The following is a 17,874-nucleotide window of genomic DNA, read 5'->3' on the forward strand; positions in this document are numbered from 1 at the left end:
ACTAGTACCACATCTGCAATGTGGTACTAGCAGAAACAAGCACTGGTGCAATGATCCATCAGCAAAACATCCCCTTCTCATTTGTTTTGAGCTGTTTTCTTGAGTTTAGTAATTGCTAATTATTATCTAACATAGTATTTTACTGGCTTACTGCCTGAAATTAGCTATTATGGTATGTTTCCTCTTTCCTATGTTTTTTTTTATATAAACATGCGTTGTTTTTTTATTGTAAAACCACCGATTGTGTATTGATAAGAAATCAAGAAACATGAAAGCCCACAGTGACAGTTGAGCCTATAAGTCAACAGAGTTTCAAGCCTAAAGCTTTTAAACATCAGGAAACTTCCAGAATTAAATAGCTAATAGCGAATTCCCTCTAGTTATCTTCCAATACTGCAGGTGATAAAACTGGTCATAACACAGTCTTGTCAAATTGTATATATGAGCTTTAAAAAGCTATGAGGTACCCCCCAAAATGATTATAATCCTTTTGAAGATGTAGATTTAGATTCATCTGCTCACATTCCCTCGTTTTTTGGATCTCATAAAATAGTTCATTTCTTTCTTTAAAAGTGCTGAAAGGTGCTACACCCACACAGATATTTTTCTCATTAAATATTTTTCTAGCTCATGCTGTTATATATTTAGCCATTAGTTGCATATAGCCAGTTCTCAGATGGACCTCATGTAGGCAGCAGCCACAGTTGCTAGGTAATTTGTGGATTTACGGGTTCACCTCTACATGGTGGATGGAAATTATTATCATCATTATTATTTTGGTCTAATTTCGGCACACGTTTCCACCAAAACAAATATGTTCATAGCAGACTGACACTGTGTGGCTGCAGGAATGTAACTGTGATGAGATAGATGGGAAGAGATAAAGCTGAGAGGCTAATCAATGGACCAAAGAGAATCTGATATGTTAGTGGTGCTTGGAGCTGCTCTGGTCAAATATTAGAGATCCTATCTAACAAAGACAAATGATCTAACCCCCAGTTAAAGACCCATGAAGAAGGCATGTTTCTATAATCCATATTTAAATATATTTATATGGGAGAAATTAGGGTTTTATGGGTGTCATGTTTTCTGAAGGCTGGTCATTTTTGACACTGAAAAGCAACTTATCATTGTTTTAAATCCATGAGGTTTCTAGGATGCTGCGGGTGCACTCACGTCTCTGGCTCTCTCAGCATCAGCTCTAAAGCTTCAATATGTGAAGGCAGTTTAATTTCCCAAGGAAGTGGAGGAGCACAGTGGGGCAGGTGTGAGGGCTGGTGGGAGGAAGGCTCAGTTTCTTCTTGCTAATATGATCTATCAAAGGTGACGGTAGTGGTATTTGAAAAGACTTGGGCCTTTGGGGGTGGACTCTGTATTGATCAGCAGGTCAGGTTTGTGAGTAACGCAATGTCTGATTGACAAAAAACATGTGTCGGCTCACTTCTTTCTCCTTGACTCTGCAGGACTTTCTCGGACAAGCCCACTGTACTCTGGGAGAGATAGTCGGATCGTTGGGCAGTCGCTTGGAAAAACCTCTTGGGTGAGTAGGAGCTCAGATAGCTGTAGCAGAAAAAGGTGTGCAGACATCTCAATGAGTATCTGATCAAAAGTCGCATGGGGCACTAGCAGAGTTATATCCACAGTCTGCAAATTTTTAGTCAGGCCTGATGATAGTGGCATCAGCCCAGATTCACAAAAACACCATAACGATGTTTTTATCAGAGAGAAATGGAGAAATGACATATTTAGCTTGAAATTTTGACTCTTCAAACTAGATGAGTGAGAGCAAATCTTTGTGTCTCTTCACATTACATTTCCCTGGGCTAATTTGCTAATTTTTTTAAATGCATTGTTGATTATTGACAGCCACAGTGGCTTATTGATTACCGCTGTCACATTAACAAATAAACCTGCATTGTTTTTATTCGTCCTCGTGTTATCGTTATTGTATTTGTAAGCAGCTAATTCAGTCTTGTTGTGGTTCTTTATCACTCTTGTCCACAATGCTGCTCTAGTGGCCTCCTCTTATTTACATATTTTCTCTCTCATGAGAAAGCCCACTTGGCTTTCTCTCAATTGTGTCTCTTTAATCCAATTAGCTTGTTCATTTGAAGCCTCGATGAGCCTTTAGATCTGCAAAGAGCGTTGTTGTTAAGGGGAGAAATAACAGGGAACATTGTCAAGAACCTGGCAACCTGTGTGTGTGTGCTTACTGCATATCTTCTCTTCACGTCAAAGCAAAACTGTCATCCTGTTGAGTAAGAATCGCCATGGTGATTGCAGAGGCAGGTTTCCCATGGAGAGGGAAGGAAGGAAAGCGTGCACGTCTTTGGAGTGGTCCACACATATAGTTCAGTTGTATTTCTCTTGATTATTTACATTTGCACGCACACAAAAATGTTTGCTTGGCTATATTTCTGGGGACCAGATGAGCCCCTTAAAATAATCTTACCTCAGAAGAAACTCTTAACCCTCAAACAATCTTATGAAGTGGTTTAAGAAACTAGCCGCAATAAAAGTTCTAATTTTTCTCAAATGTCCTTGTGGCATGAATGACGGACCTGACCAGGGGGCCCACCTCATCACCAGCGACGGTGACGAGCTGGGTCCGGGGGCCGACCGCGGGTCCAGCGGTGGACGTGACGACCTGGGGCTCGCAGGCGGCTTGGCAGGCGACCATACAGCCACACACAGGACCACACAGCATCTTGACCTCTGGCGGAACTGAGGCAGGTCAAGACAGCGTACTGGCCTCTGGTGAGGACGCCTCTGGACTGGACGGCATGGCGACCTCCAAGTCAGGCAGAACAGTTCCTCCCCGCACGCTGTCCACCAGCTCTGGCAGAACAGTTCCTCCCGCACTCTGATCCCCGACTCTTTCTGGGCAGGTCGCTTCGGGGTGCGGACCTCCGGCTTGTTATGAGCAGGTCCAGACGGCATACTGACCTCCGACTCAGCCTGGGCACGCTGACCTCCATGAACACGTGGGGGTCGGCCAGGAACCGAATCAAGCTGCCAGATTCATTATCAGCTGCCTCCCACGCTCGGACCGGTCCTGCAGCTGTTCCGCCTGGCCACCTGCTCCCTCTGCATGGCTGCGAACTCGCCCACCATTCGGGCCAGCGCCTCCACTACTGGCCCAGTTGTGGTTCCGCCATGCCGTCTCCTGGGTTTCGGCACCACTGTGGCATGAATGACAGACCCGACCACATAGTTCACACGTTTAACACTTTTTATTCCGGTTGCTGTTCTCTAACAGACGGCCGCAGCTTTTCAGCTGTGTCCCACACACAACAACAACAACAACTCCAACCTCAGGTCCCAGCACGTTCTATACAGGGGAGGCGTGATGAGCTGATGGAGCTCCGGTGTGTCAGCCTCCCCTGCAGCTGCGCCACGAATGGATGTGTATATTGGAAAATATTCAGCGCCTGTTCTTTTGCAAACATTTTGTTAAAACCGGTTGAGGAATAGAGATGTTACTCCTCCTTCTTTGTTTTGCTACTTGAGTACATCAAATGCAAAGTGTGCCTTGGTTATCACAAAAGCAGTTTGTGGAAGAAAAGTTAAATTATGGGGTGTGAATTGAGTTCTTTCTTTGATATTCAGGGATGTGTAAAATGTGGAGGTTGGTTGCTTTAGTTCCTGAAGACGTTCACTCTCCGTATGTTGTGCCACGCTTCTGCAAATATATGCAGATGAGAAAAAAGCAAAACAATCAACGCTGAATGAAACAGGTTTGTTACATTCACATGTGCGACCAATATCGACCGTTTATAAGAGGTCAAGAGTGATTTGGTGCAGAATGAGGAAAACTGTCAACTTTCATTAAAAATGAAGGGGCAGGACACACAGCTGTTCTCTGGCTCTGGAGGTTGTGTCTGTATTTATATATGTGCGTGGGTGTAAGCGACAGTCAGGCATACACCTGCAGCCTGACATGACAGGCGGAGGACGTGGGGGCGGGGCTTAACAATTTTAACATATTGCATTGTTCAGTGTAACTCCAGTGGGCATTTAGGAGTGTGTGCACGTGGGTGTGTGAGAGAGACACTTAGAGTAACCGGCAACAAGAAGCAAAACGCATCATCAAGTGCAGCAATGGTGAGGCACATGGTTAACGTAGCATTCAGCTAACTTAGCACTATCCACCCGCCATATTGCAAACAGCTGAAACAGATGAACTGTGTAGGTGCAGCTTCTGCTTGTGTGCAAACAGACACATTTGGAAGTTTAGTACACGTTTACAGTATCAAGAGAGGATAATATATCTCTAAAGAGAGCTCCAAACCTTAATTAATAATGAATACATTTAATCAGTGACCATAACTGGACAACATGCCTTTTTTCCTCCTTCTTTAGAGTTTCCCTAACTCAACGTATATGTGCTAGAGTTATCATAAAATATAATTACTGTAATAATAATGATTGTAGCTTTACACTAGAACCATCAGGAGGGGTCACTTTAACAGCAGTAATGGCAAAAGCGTAATTTCTTGAATAAGTCACGTTCATTTTCATCTATTTCTTCTAATTTTAAGAGCAGACAAAACAAGTATTTAAGATTAATATTTATGGGTTTTATTATTTAGATCTTAAAGTTAAAATGCACATTTGAGTAAACTAATAAAGCGTACAAAAAAAACTTCGAACAACTATTTCCTTGCCTAAGATTTCATAACAATATGAAAAGCAAAAATGAATTTGGGGTAACGTGTGGTATTAGACGGTATAAAACGCGCTCACTGTGAAACAGATTGAACAGCTGATTGCCTACATTTTAAAGCTGACCTCACTGCTGGCTACAAAAACATAAGAAAGACATTTTAAATAATTAATGTAAAAGTAGGTCAAAGTTTATCACCTCCGCCTCTCACGAACGTCCACTCTGCTCCGCCTCAGTCAGTTTCTGATTATTGGACAACCTACCCTAACTAATGAGCCTCCCGCTACCCTCCTAACAAACCTCATTTCCTGGTTCTCAGACCTCGTGTGCCCTTCTCCTTACAATATGATACACTTTGACATGAGTGCTCTGACTTAAATTTCATTACCAGGTCACATGTAAACAAACTGATGCATACTGGGGTAAATTGTCCAAAGATATTATGCAGCACTGTCTCTCCTTGCTCCAAATTCACACTTCAAGAGATGCCCATTATTAGAAAAATGTTACCTCTAATTTCAATAGAACAAAAGCAATTTAATGGAAAAGCTTCTGGAGAATATTTACACAACTCTCGTATTTGCATTACAGCAAATCTGAAGCTACAGCCACTAGACAGTACATGCTGTCGTACCAGTGAAATGTGATAGAAGTATTTTTATGGAAGCAGTTGATGCTTTTTTGAAGAACATTTTAATCTATGAGTATTAAATGCTGCTAGTATTTCTTTCTTTCTTTCTTTCTTTCTTTCTTTATTTTACTTTAGCACTTGCAGAATTTATCCGCTGTAGCAGAACTTCTTGGCACACTGTGCTCGATAGACAGCAAAGATTGTTGTGGCATCCAGAAGGAATGCGGGTCTCCCTTCACCATGTGTGACTCTGCAGTTAACACTTTGTCCTTCTGCTTCCTGGGAACCATCATCATCCAGGACCTTGAGTCGTCAGTAGTCTCAGCAAAAGCCCAGCAGAGACTGAAGAAGTTCAACCTGCCAAAGTCAATAATGGTGCACTTTTACACCCCCGTAATTGAGTCTATGCTCACATCCTGTGCCACCATGTGGTACCCTGCTTTAACTGCGAAGCAAAGGGCAGACTGCAGACCATCATCCTCTCTGCTGAGAGCTGCTGCCTGTTCTCTGTACAGGACCTGCACACCTCCAAGACACGGAGCAGGAAACATTATGGCTGATCTCTCCCACCTCGGACATCGTGTTTTTGAGATATATCCTGCCGCCCATCTTAGCCAAAACCTCTCACCACAAAAACACTTTGTTTTCAGCTGCAGCTCTGGCCTTATTAATGATGCCCGAGGCCTCTGCTGGCACAGACTCTATCAGACCTATGGCCAGTCTGTGAACACTCATCTTAGATTGTTACATTAATACAATGTCTGTATTCTTAATTGTTGCACTTACACATTAATGCTCTATTCGTGCCGAGGACATTTTCAGTCGGCGTCTCGCACTTTATTTTTAAAACTCTACATCTCTTTTGTATTTTCTAATCTTTTTTTTATTGTTATTGCATTTTGACTTTTTGTTTTTAATTCACTTTAGTTTCACAGTTTCCACAGTGGATTTTCTTATTTCACTTTAGTTTTTATTGTTTGAACATGTTTTTTGTTTATTTTTTTTATCACTTTCACTGTTTCATTTTGTGTCTTTTTCATTATTATTGTATGAAGGACATATGATATAAAAACCCAGTAGGTGTCATGTGACGTTATGTGGTAGGCAGGTTTAGGACCCAAAGGATGGAGGGCAGGGGATTCATGAGTACGACACAAAATGAGCATTTATTGCTCGTTGGTCTCAAATAACAAATTCCAAAGTGGTTTTTTATTTGTTTTCCTCAAAGTAATTCCAAAGTAATCCAGTAGGAAACAGAATTAGGGAAACACTGAGGCACACACAGTACCATAGAATGAGGCACGACGCAACAACGAAGAAAACTGAGGACTTAAACACCCACATTAAATAAGGACAGATGGAGACACCTGGGGGACAGAATCCAACTAACGAACCAAGGATAGCAAAACTCAACAAACACACATGGGACAAGAGACTATCAAAATAAGAAAGGAAACAAACACACACACAAACAAGACAGAGACCCAGACAGCCATAGGGACAGACTGGAGAAACAGACAGGGACCACTGAAGGGAACGATAAACATAGCTGGAATGGGAAACGACGGGAAATGACTAAACTAGTGACAGATCCACATATATGATCTTAACAAGGAAACAGAAATGGAGGCTTGAAATGTAAACACTGAGATGGGACACATACAGATGCAGAGGATGACGACTATCACATAACCGAGAAGAACCAGAAAACAAAAAGATTACTAAGGTACAACATGAAGTAACAAAACCTGGAATCACAAGCAGACCATTACTTAGAGAATACGGGGGAAACATGATCATTATAACGAGGAATGAAACAAAACCCAATAAACCAGAATCGAACCCAGAGCAGAGAAACTAAAACCAGAATCACTAGATGACCACAAAACTGACACAAAGGGACTAGAGACCAGTGTTGGTCAAGTTACTTGAAAATTAGTTACCAGTTACGCAGTAAAGCAATAGACCTGTCAGCCCAGTTCTATTTGTTGCCACTATGCATCATATAAAAGTGCATCAAATGAACTAAATGAGAAACAAAACTTTGGAATATCAGTTTATAGAAAAACCAGGAAATACATAAAGTAACGAAAAAAACTCAAAACACTGGGACTTTATAAACCCAGGGGACCTAACAATATCTGCATTTCTCTAAATGTCAAACTCTTTCATAATATGGCAAAGATATTATAGATCATGTCAGGCTTATTTGGACTTAGAAGTTTGATTCGATTTACTTAAAATTTAATTTTCTTTATATTAAACAGGAGTTACATGTTGAAGCCAGTAAATCCCTCAATAGCTTTTTCTGACCTTTAACTCCATAAATTAATGAGTCTGTTAGTCTTATTGTTGGGTAAAATTAGCCTGAGACCACCCCTGATTTCATAAATATCATGACTTTATTACTAATACCATTTTCATTTGAAGCACTGATCCTGTTGCTTCCTGAATATTTTTGAATAATCAACAAGGCAGTTTTCTCACTTTGTATTTTTTTTTCTTCCCCTTTGCTCTTTTCTTTCCAGAACTCTCTATTTCTGTCTTGTTCACACACTTGCTCATGCTCTTTTTGACACTTTTGTTCCCTCAAACAAGATGTCGGTGTTCATTGTAAGTGGGAAGAGGGTCACAGAGAAGCCCCGTGGAACTATAGAAGAGCCAAGTAGTCTACAATTTTAAATACAAGTGAACCAAGACACACACACACACACTCAGAGGCTGATAGCTGTGAATACAAGCATGATTGTAAGCATTTGTAAGAAAGGACAAAAGAAAGTGTATCTGCCTTTGGTGTCACATGGATTTGATGTCAGTGTGCCTTTTGTTAAGCAGAATTATAGTTATGAGCTTTCTTTTCAATGACAGTGCGTGCGCGACTGTGTTTCCTTGCGTGTCGGGGCATGACCAAGAATAGGCAGATCCTGATGTTTTTATAATGACAACTGATGTCTCATTCAGATAGTCCACCTTCGCCGGGAATATAATGAAAAGCACAGCCCAGAAGTGGCCCAGTCTTAATTAGCTGTCTCTTGCCAGACACTGATTGCATATCCGTGTGTCTTGATTAGAGGATTCACAGCGTTTCCTCACACACAGACGCACTCACACGCATGCAGGAAGACGCAGAAGAAGAGACGCTCCTGGCGTGCTTTTCAGCTTAGGTGTTTTTGACAAACTAAAAAAGAGGAACGTGGTTTGGAGCACGATGATGAGCTCAGAGATGTGTATTCATTTAAACACAGACTGTTTTGTGTTGCTTTACTTGATTTCAGGAAACACGAGCATCAGTATACGCTGTCGTTTCACCCGTATTGTGCTAATTTGTCATTTTCGTACATATCGTCCCGGAGGAGTTTGAGCTTCCAACTCTATATCGCATCTGTCACACACGTGTGTCTGTGCATGTGTGCGTTTGTGTGTAAGGCACAACTGTGGGATACGTTATTCATCTATTGTAACTATGCAATCCTTTCGATTGCCACCTGCGCATTATTTTATTTCTGTCAGAATAATGATTGCAGCTTTCTGAAAAATAGTGGAGCGAGAGCAGGCATTTAGGAAAATAACGAGCATGGGAATCCAATTCGATGTCCCGCCGGAGGGGACCTAGCTCGGAAGAGTTGTCATAGCGACACCGATCAATACACATGAGTGTCTCATGTGTATTGTTGCCGTGAGACGACACGATGGAGAGTAAGAGGATACCAACAAGTAAAATGGGCTGTATGGACGGTGATCGAGAGTTTTGCAACTTTGTGTTGTGTTTTCCTTTTTCTGTTACACCATCGTTCCACCTCGCGTGTGCTCAGTTACGCTGAATCCCAAAACCAATAACATGAAACTGGTAGGCGATGAAGTGTTTGTATGTTGTTCCTCGTCTGGAAAAATTATGAAACTTTCACCGCTATGTAAGAATCACCTTGTGTTTGTTCAACCGCTGTTAAGGCATCTTTACATTCAGAAGCTACAGGTGTGGGGAAAAAATTCAACCACCTGTTTAGTGATTAGCCTGCCGATCATATACTTTTAGGGGGGCAATCACTTTTTCACACAGGCCTTTGTAGGTTTGCATTTTCCCCCCTTGATAATAAATGCCCTGATGATGTAGAAACTGCATTTGTGGTTTGCTTGTCTAGTATTTGTTTGATGATCTGAAACATTTAAGCGTTACAAACACGCGGAAAAAAAAAAAGGAAATCAGGAAGCGGGCAAACACTTTTTCACACCACTAGTGGTCACCAGTGATCACTTACGTACATTAAATCAAATAATCATGTAAATAACTGCTCAGGCCGAGTGTTTTGTTACATTTATATACTGTATACCTGTATTATTAACTTTTGGCAGCCCTGTAGTTGAGCAAAACGTATTTACAACAACGTATGCATAAACCTAACGTACACGTAATGTCGCGACTGGTTTTAAAATCTGCGACTACACATAATATATGTGCATATATGATTTGCAAGGATTTGAGCGCTATATGTATATATGTTGATAATCAGGGACACTTGCATTTTATATAGTAGTTACATTACTATAATCATTGTAGTAAGATGTACTCGTGTACAGTTATTGTGTAGTGCTAGTTTAACACTTTATAGATACAGGCATGTTTTAAAGTTAAATCTGTAGCTATGCTGTGAGTATTTGTATATCAAATCCTGCTTTTCCTCTTTGCAAAGTACTAATGTGTCATTATGAAATAGCCTAAAATACTGGGACTTGTGTACTGAAGCTGAATCATTATTTAAAGCCAGCAAATGATTTAACAGAGGTGCTGATGAAGGTTGATGATGCTCTATTTTGTAGTTGACTGGAACCCACACAGCTCAACATTTTTAATTAGCTTATCTCTTCTTTTATGTCCAATTTGCCAACAACCCCCTGCTCTGCTTTTATTGTTTCATGCTGCCGCTGTCGAACCGCAGCACAAAGAGCAGGAAGTCTATGTAAATGAAGTAATTACTTTGGATATCTGGAACTTGAGAGCTGTTAAATGTTATTCTGAAACCACTGAAAATTAGATTAAGGGGTGCAAAGTCAAGTGGAAATATGGAAATGCAGTTTTCTTGGCTGTGTTGTTCGTTAGGTGCGAGTAAGCTGTAAGTCATTGAAAACCTTCTCAGGTCTGTGAGTGGGAACACTGTGGGTCTTTCCGTGGCTTCTGATTTGCTGAAATCAGAGTGTCTCAAGTCCTCTTTGGGTATCATTGGTGCTATTTGTTCATGTGTACTTGAGCAGACATGCATAATTGCAGTCAGCCATTCAGATATCAGTCATTTACAAGAGGATGTTAACAATCCAAAGACACTACTTTGTACATGTTCCGCATCATCGCTCATGCGGAAACAAAACAGTAAAGCGTGTGAATCATACTTAAAATTCGCGAGCTGAAGGCTTTACTGGGATTTTAAGCAGGCTGTTGTTTTAAATCAGTATTGCTTTATTGATTTTTTTTCCCCTGTTGCTCTAATCCTTCCTGATCACTCCATCTCTATGCTAATGTCATCTGTAAAGATGTGTTTTTCCCCAGCTTTTCCTTATTGGAATTCTTGTGTTTGGACTACATACAAGCCTATTTAGATTGTGTTTAGTGTTTCATCATACGGCTGCTAGGCTACAATTTAGCGTTTTTAAACTCCCCCTAAGAATCACTGCCGGTGTCCAAGCAGCCAAAGAGACTGTAGTGGCAAACATTATTAAATTTGTTGCATTTGGATGAATCAGGGCTTTATTTTTATCATTCTGTCTGCCTTATCCTCGTTGTTACAGTCCTCTCAGTCTTGTGTAGACCCACCTCTGTGTGCTGCCTGGATAAAAAGAAGAAAAACTACATATTAATTTTACATTTCTTTTTCTTTTTTACGCTTTATAGTCTCTGAAACAACCATATGGCGTTCCATAGGATCTGAGGTTGCAGGATCTGATAAACCCATTTGTAAAACGTTTTATTCTCGGCCCGTTATGCACGAGACCAGAGTGAAATAGAGAAGGACTATATTCACACAGAAGTCCTAGACCCCAGTTCTGAGCTGACTTAATGACTGTGAGAGTCTTTCCCAGCGAGGTGAGTGTCTCGTAGCGGAGCTCATCACATTCCTCTTTGTCAGAAATGTAGGTTCTTTCAAAATCTGTGTCAAATTATGTCATCCTGCGCTTTCTCACATGCACACAGAACGTGCTTTTACTACATCAGCGAGGGAGAACAGAAGATTTCTCTGCTGCAATCCTCACGATTAAGAATTTATCCATAATATTATTATTCGTTTTTCCGTGAAGCCCTCAAACCTCAAAGAGTTTTAGCATCTTACAAGACCATAATTTTCCTCTCATCTCGCTCATTTCCAGGTGCAGCAAAGCTTTCAAATGCTGATAATCTAACACTACATTTCCAGGGTCGTCAAACAGCTAACACTCAAAGTTATCGACAAGCTGCCTGACATAATAAGCAGTCCAGAGCAAGTAACCGCAAATCCATGAGGATCTGGGTGGGTGTCCACAGAGCTCGAGGAGAGTAAATGATTGACTTGCATTTGCCAGGATCAGAAAGAAAACTCTACATAAATGGGAGTTGTGCTCTGTTTGCTAATGCATCGGTTACGTTGGCTTGATTAGGTTGTAGTATGTTGTTTATGTTGCATGTGTCGCCTTTTTTCAGCCCACATTTTGTTACATATTTAAATAAATGTAGGTGTAGTTCAACTTTTTCAGTGCCAAACTCGAGAACACTGAAAGTTTTTTGTCGTGCTCGTGTGTGTGTGTGTGTGTGCAGTGGGACTGTTTAAAGAGCATATTTGTTTAGGAGGAGGAGGTACAGTAAGTGGTGACTTCACCTTGAAAACCTTATGCAGAGAAAGCGCTTACACGTAAAACACCCACACCGACGTGCATCACCTATTCTCACCTTCCAGTCTTTGCTACAGCTTCTGTGCCCTTCCCAGGAGCAGAAGCTGATTCATGTGTGGACTCGCACACAAACAGCACAGAAACACAAACACCTTTTTGCTAACAGTATATCTTGGAAATGAGGTAATAAAACATGCGAGTGATGTTTTTCCTCCCAGCTCTGCTTGTAAATCTAAAATTCCTGATTTTCTGGAATACATCAAAGGAATATCAGCGAATTTGAGAGGTGACAATCACGGATATATGATTCTATGATTTGCTACTTTGTTGTGCTTTAGGACCTTTATGTGTCCAAATGATCCCATGAGCTATGCTGTCAGTGGAATTTGCCCCTTGTATAGTGAACCAGTGCAAACTGGTCCTGGGTGATTGCAACTGCAAAGACTACAATGATGACACGTTACCCTGTCATATCATTGTCAGTGGGCATCTGAGTAGAATAGTAAAATATCAAAATATTCAGTAGAATATCTTCCTGAGATCTCCCAGGTGAGGGTCTTCAAGCATGTCTTGCTGGGAGGCTGCAAAGCAGACCCAGGGCACGCTAAGGGTTCGACTACTTACATCATGACCCAGATAGGTAGGTAGGTAGGTAGGTAGGTAGATAGGTAGGTAGATAGATAGATGGAAATATTGGTAACAATATAAAACATAAGGCGTGTTTCATGGAAACTTGTAGCAACAATACGTAGTGTGTAATCAACTGCGATGAGAGAAAAACATCTCAACACTGGCTGGGTTCATTTTCAGAAAAGAAGCTTTCCGTCTGTCTCCTGTGGTTGACAGTGAGCAAGCAAACAAACCTGACACATTTTCACACACAGAAATACGACTGACCGTGTGTCTGTGCAGGACGGGAGTGGTTTCAGACACATGGAAGTCCCCTTCCTGCTGTGAGAAGGTCACAGTCCCGCCTGAACCCTTATGCGGGATGTCTAGAAACCAGTGCCACTGTTATCAAACAAGCTAAATGTGTTCACTGACTGCCCTTCGACTGTATAGACTGCTCTGATGGTAATGGACTGGTTCTTGTATAGCGCTTTTCTACTCTTCTGAGCACTCAAAGCCCATTCACCCATTCGCACAAGCACATTGTTCTAAGTGCTGTAACATTCACACACATTCATACTCCGATGGATGCATCGGAGAGCAATTTGGGGTTAATAGACTAGGGGAAGCCAGGAATTGAACCACCAACCTTCCGATCAGTAGATGACCTGCTCTACCGCCTGAGCTGATGGCAGCTCGAGTAAGGAAACGTGAGCCGTCTTCCTGTGTTTTTCAACTTGTCATTTAACCCTGAAGTGTAGGCGGAAGAATACATGTGGACAAAATACTGTGGTGATGACAAATACGCTGTTGGTGACTGTAATCTCATGTTTTGCTGTATTGTATCATAAACAGAGGCATTCCAGGGAAGAAATGCGGGACCATTATTGTGAAAGCTGAGGAGCTGAACAACTGCAGGGTGAGAAAGTGACTTCTACCTCTGTTTGCTAAATGCTGCATGTGTCCGTTTTCTCTGCATGTTTCACTTTGTACAAGCGCTTAAGGCACTATGGAAAATTAAAGTTACCAATCCAACTTTTTCCTTTTTCCACATAATACTAATACTTGACTTTTGCCATCTGCCGAGATTGAATAATTTATACTGGCACAGTCTGATATCCCCGTGTCGGTGTTGTTCCTGAGTCATCATAATTAATGTTGGTCCAGGTTCGACCAGGTGACCAGTCACCTTGCTGTGATCTCGTGGTTTAGCACCATGGACACACAAAAACCAAACCCCTGTAACATTAACCCCTCCCCTCCTTTTTTATTCCACATCAGCAGGTTTTTTTCCATGCTGCAAAACTATGACATCACAACAATGTGAAAGGAAGCATTCCTTCAAAGGTGTGACCCTGTGCGCTTTGTTTCCTTCATAGTATGCTAGCTCTGCTGCTAGCAGAATAAGCTAAATGGATTATGACGGTTATTCGATTCAGCCTTATGAGTCACGATTGGATGGATTTCAGGTCTAAAAATTGTAATGATGCTTCCCCAGTTACAGCAGCTATTTGAATGTCGGTCTTAATTTTGCATGAAAAATGGCGTACCTCTTTTTAGTGTTGGCAAGAAGCTGAACTGGCTCGAGCTCCCTTTGAATATCTGTTTCATGCAGTTCCCGAGCCCACAAAATAGAGAACAGAGGTTAGCAGATTCAATAAAACACAACTGTAGACGATAAGTAATACAGTTTTTGGATCAGTCTATCATCATGTAAGATCTTTTTATTTTTCTTTACAGTTACTTTGTGCTATCATACTCATATTGAGAGGAAACCCATATTATAAACGATGCTGCAATCAGAATATTCAGCCTTCCACCCTGACTTAATATATTCCTTTCACTCTCTCCTCATTAGGAATCAGTGATGATGCAGTTCTGTGGAAACAAGTTGGACAAAAAGGATTTCTTTGGCAAATCCGACCCCTTCCTGGTCTTCTACAGGAGCAACGAGGACGGCACGTGAGTTCCCATCTCTTCATTGCTTCGCGCCCCCTTTGCTCCCTCTCCCCTTCCGGGTCTGGTTTAATCCTTCCCTGCATCCAAAGGAAATTGCTTTCATTGATTTGCCTCAGATCAAAAGCCATCCTGCCTGTTTAAGCATTTATGTGTGGAGACGCTAACATGAGCAACGTGCGCACAGATGTATGTGAGTGTATCTGGAAGCAATAGGATAAGGATTTTGTGTGTGTGTATGTGTGTGCGCGCACATCCGTTTTGTTTGTGTTTTCAATCCAGAGCGCCCCATGAACACTCCTCTCCATCCTGCAGTGTGTTACAAGTCAGATAAAGCCTTCTGCTCTGAGGGTGGGAGATACCAAGTCCACTTTCTAGCTGAGGGACTAATGAAATTAGCTTTTTTTCCCTCTATGTCTGTGTGTTTGCGTATCAGGAAAGTACTGCAGCGTGCACACTCTTCCACTCAAAGTGGCAGGAAATTAGCTGGATGTCTCTTTAATTGAATACTCTTGTTTTTATTCCTGCTTATGTTTATTTCTTTAATCCATCTTTTCCTTTCTCCTGCTGCTGTTTCTGTGCTCTGCCTTGCCCTGGTGGAGCTAGAGATGCTCGAAAGCACAATAAGAATGAATAAAATGATGTTATATTGTTTTGGGGTTTCTGAGCAACAAACTTGGATGACTCCCTGCGCTACATTTCACTAACATGTACGAAATACATGTGACGTCCAGTTAGTGCAAAATCTTGGAGATAGAGATGCCCCGTCTGACAAGGTAAATCGGGACAGTCAGTTACAATGGGGCTGATCTATACATCTCAGTTCTGTGCTCGCCACACTTTTGCAGCAGCGCCCCAGCTGCTAGAGGAAGAGCTACCGTAGCGTGGAGGAAGCCAAGAACAGTGTGGAGGGACTCGGTGGCTGCAACGCCAGCAGCTTTTCTTAGTGTTTCTGCAAACTAACTGCAAACCTCCTCCTTCTCCGTTTTTCTGCCTCTCGCTTGCTCTCAACATAACAGGTCATCCACCCGATTAATGTTATCCTCACTTCACCTGCGTCTTGTCAGCTCCACTTCACATGTGAGATGTGTGCAGGTGAGCTCAAAGTGAGCCCGAGAGCAAAAAAAGGAAAAAGTAGCATGACCGTAAATGACAGCACTATCTGGTAACCTGTAATGACTCTCCCGCTGAGCTGAAATGACACCAGTGTAAATAAATTAGCAGAATAATGGAAATCAGTCTTCTTGTTATCCGTTTTCTTTATCTTGGTACTTCCGTCATATATGTAGTAAGGAATAGAGCTTATTGGTCTAGCAGTGATAGCAGCAGTAAACCAAAGCCAGGAAATACTACTCGGACAAACACCATTAAGCTGTTTTGGCTTTACAGTGTTGCACTTTCCTCACTGCCTCTCCTCTTTGGTGTCTCTGCAGGTTTACCATCTGCCATAAGACAGAGGTGGTGAAGAATACACTGAACCCTGTTTGGCAGGCTTTTAAAATCCCCGTTCGAGCTCTTTGCAACGGTGATTATGACAGGTATGTCTCTTTTTTTTAGACAGCAGCTATTATGGCAGGTTAAGTACAATGCAGCGACCAAGACGGCCATCTGAATCATCCAGGGGAGTTCTTTTCAGTACGAAAGGCACTCAAAAATGCCATTTTCAGTAATACATGCACCTCTGATGATTTCAGTGTCTGATGGCCTCTTCAGGCTGCGTAGCGCTAAAACATTACATGGGTGTCTGTGCCTTACTTTCTCTCCCATCTGCTTATTTTAGAACAATATTATCTATAGGGGTTAATTAGCGTCAATTATTGTGTCACTTTTTTTATTAGGGTTCATTTTAAATCACAGAAGCTGCCCATCATAGAGCGTTTTCATTATGATTAATTTGTGAGGTCTCTTATTGTAAGCCATGTTTTGGAAATAATCCTGAAATTGATGTAAATAAATGTGACAGTGAAAATATATTTACTGTATTTTGCAAGGAAATTAGCATTTGTTAAATTGAGTACAGTGCGAATGAATAATGCATGATACTGTTTGCAGCTGCCAAGCTTAAATATTACATTTGTCAGTTTCAGCAGGAGGGAAAAGTTGATGAGTGTAGATGCATGATTTAGTTTTCCTCTGGAAAAGTGTTTGGCTGTCATGTTTTATAGTAAGATTACTTCATCAAAGTCGGTGCATGTTTATACATTTGAAAGCAGCGTAGCGGTTTGACTTCTAAATGAAGCCTGTGACTGATGTGTCATCCAAACGATGCTTTTAGAAATATGCTTCATAGTCGCTTTGGAAGAAAGAACATATTATTTTCTGGTGGTCGGGTTTATATTTAGTTTAGTGGGGTCAATGCACAAGAAACAGACTGCTAGAAATGGTTTTGTCATACCAGGATTAAGTGAAGCAAAGATCCAGAGAGCAGCATTTTTTCATTGTCTGCCCCCAGCATTTATTTTGCACAATTCAGTCCCCACACACACACTCATACACACTATATGTTACAAAATATCTGATCTTATTGTTTTTTCCATTGATTTAGAAACTGATGTTTGTTTTCTCTTTAGATTTCTTTGCAAAAAAACTGGCGATGAAACAGTTTAATTAGTTAAGCACCCTCAGTACCGGGGCAAAAGGGACGAGATCGCAATTAATCAGTTATAACACAAGGTCAGAAATATAAGTCTCGACATGTGTAGCATCCACAGAAACATCTGAATCTCATATAAACCATTTCTACAACCACCAGAAAAAGCGAAGACACCAAACAGTTACGTGATTTGTTGGAGTTAAATGTGAACCAAAGCATATTTTCAAAGGTCTTATATGCTAGAAAATACTTTTAAAAATTAGGCGATGGAAATTAAAATTGTTCTATGTTTGAGTCACAGTACCTTTGACATAGTAACATCTGCAGTAATATTTACACCTCTGATGAAATTCCACAGGTATTAGCTTTATTTTGATACCAAGATTGTATACACGGAGTTCGTAATTGCAGAGAAATACTCTATTTATTTTGGGCATTTCATTTTCGAGCAGGAAGCTCAGAAAACCCCGGGGGCCTAACAGGTTAAAGATGAGCTTATTTGAACAAATGGCAAGAATACTTATTCGACCGGAGGCAAAAATGTATGAGTCCACTCCTTAAGATATC

General features: G+C 41.2%; 1 protein-coding gene across 5 annotated transcripts in view; it reads left to right on the top strand.

The window, feature by feature from the left end:
• Window positions 1-17,874, top strand: part of LOC120735590 (copine-8) — a 100,577-nt gene that overhangs the window by 45,500 nt on the left and 37,203 nt on the right. For 4 of the 5 annotated variants that reach the window (XM_040035026.1, XM_040035028.1, XM_040035029.1 and 1 more), the window contains exons 6-9: window positions 1,464-1,540; window positions 13,614-13,677; window positions 14,617-14,720; window positions 16,148-16,252. In XM_040035026.1, the coding sequence (XP_039890960.1) occupies window positions 1,464-1,540; window positions 13,614-13,677; window positions 14,617-14,720; window positions 16,148-16,252 (350 nt within the window). The remainder of the gene's footprint in view (window positions 1-1,463; window positions 1,541-13,613; window positions 13,678-14,616; window positions 14,721-16,147; window positions 16,253-17,874) is intronic. The other variant, XM_040035027.1, reaches the window with a different exon arrangement.

This window comes from Simochromis diagramma, unplaced genomic scaffold (genome assembly GCF_900408965.1).
Source record: "Simochromis diagramma unplaced genomic scaffold, fSimDia1.1 OVJJ01000816.1, whole genome shotgun sequence".
Lineage (NCBI taxonomy): Eukaryota > Metazoa > Chordata > Actinopteri > Cichliformes > Cichlidae > Simochromis > Simochromis diagramma.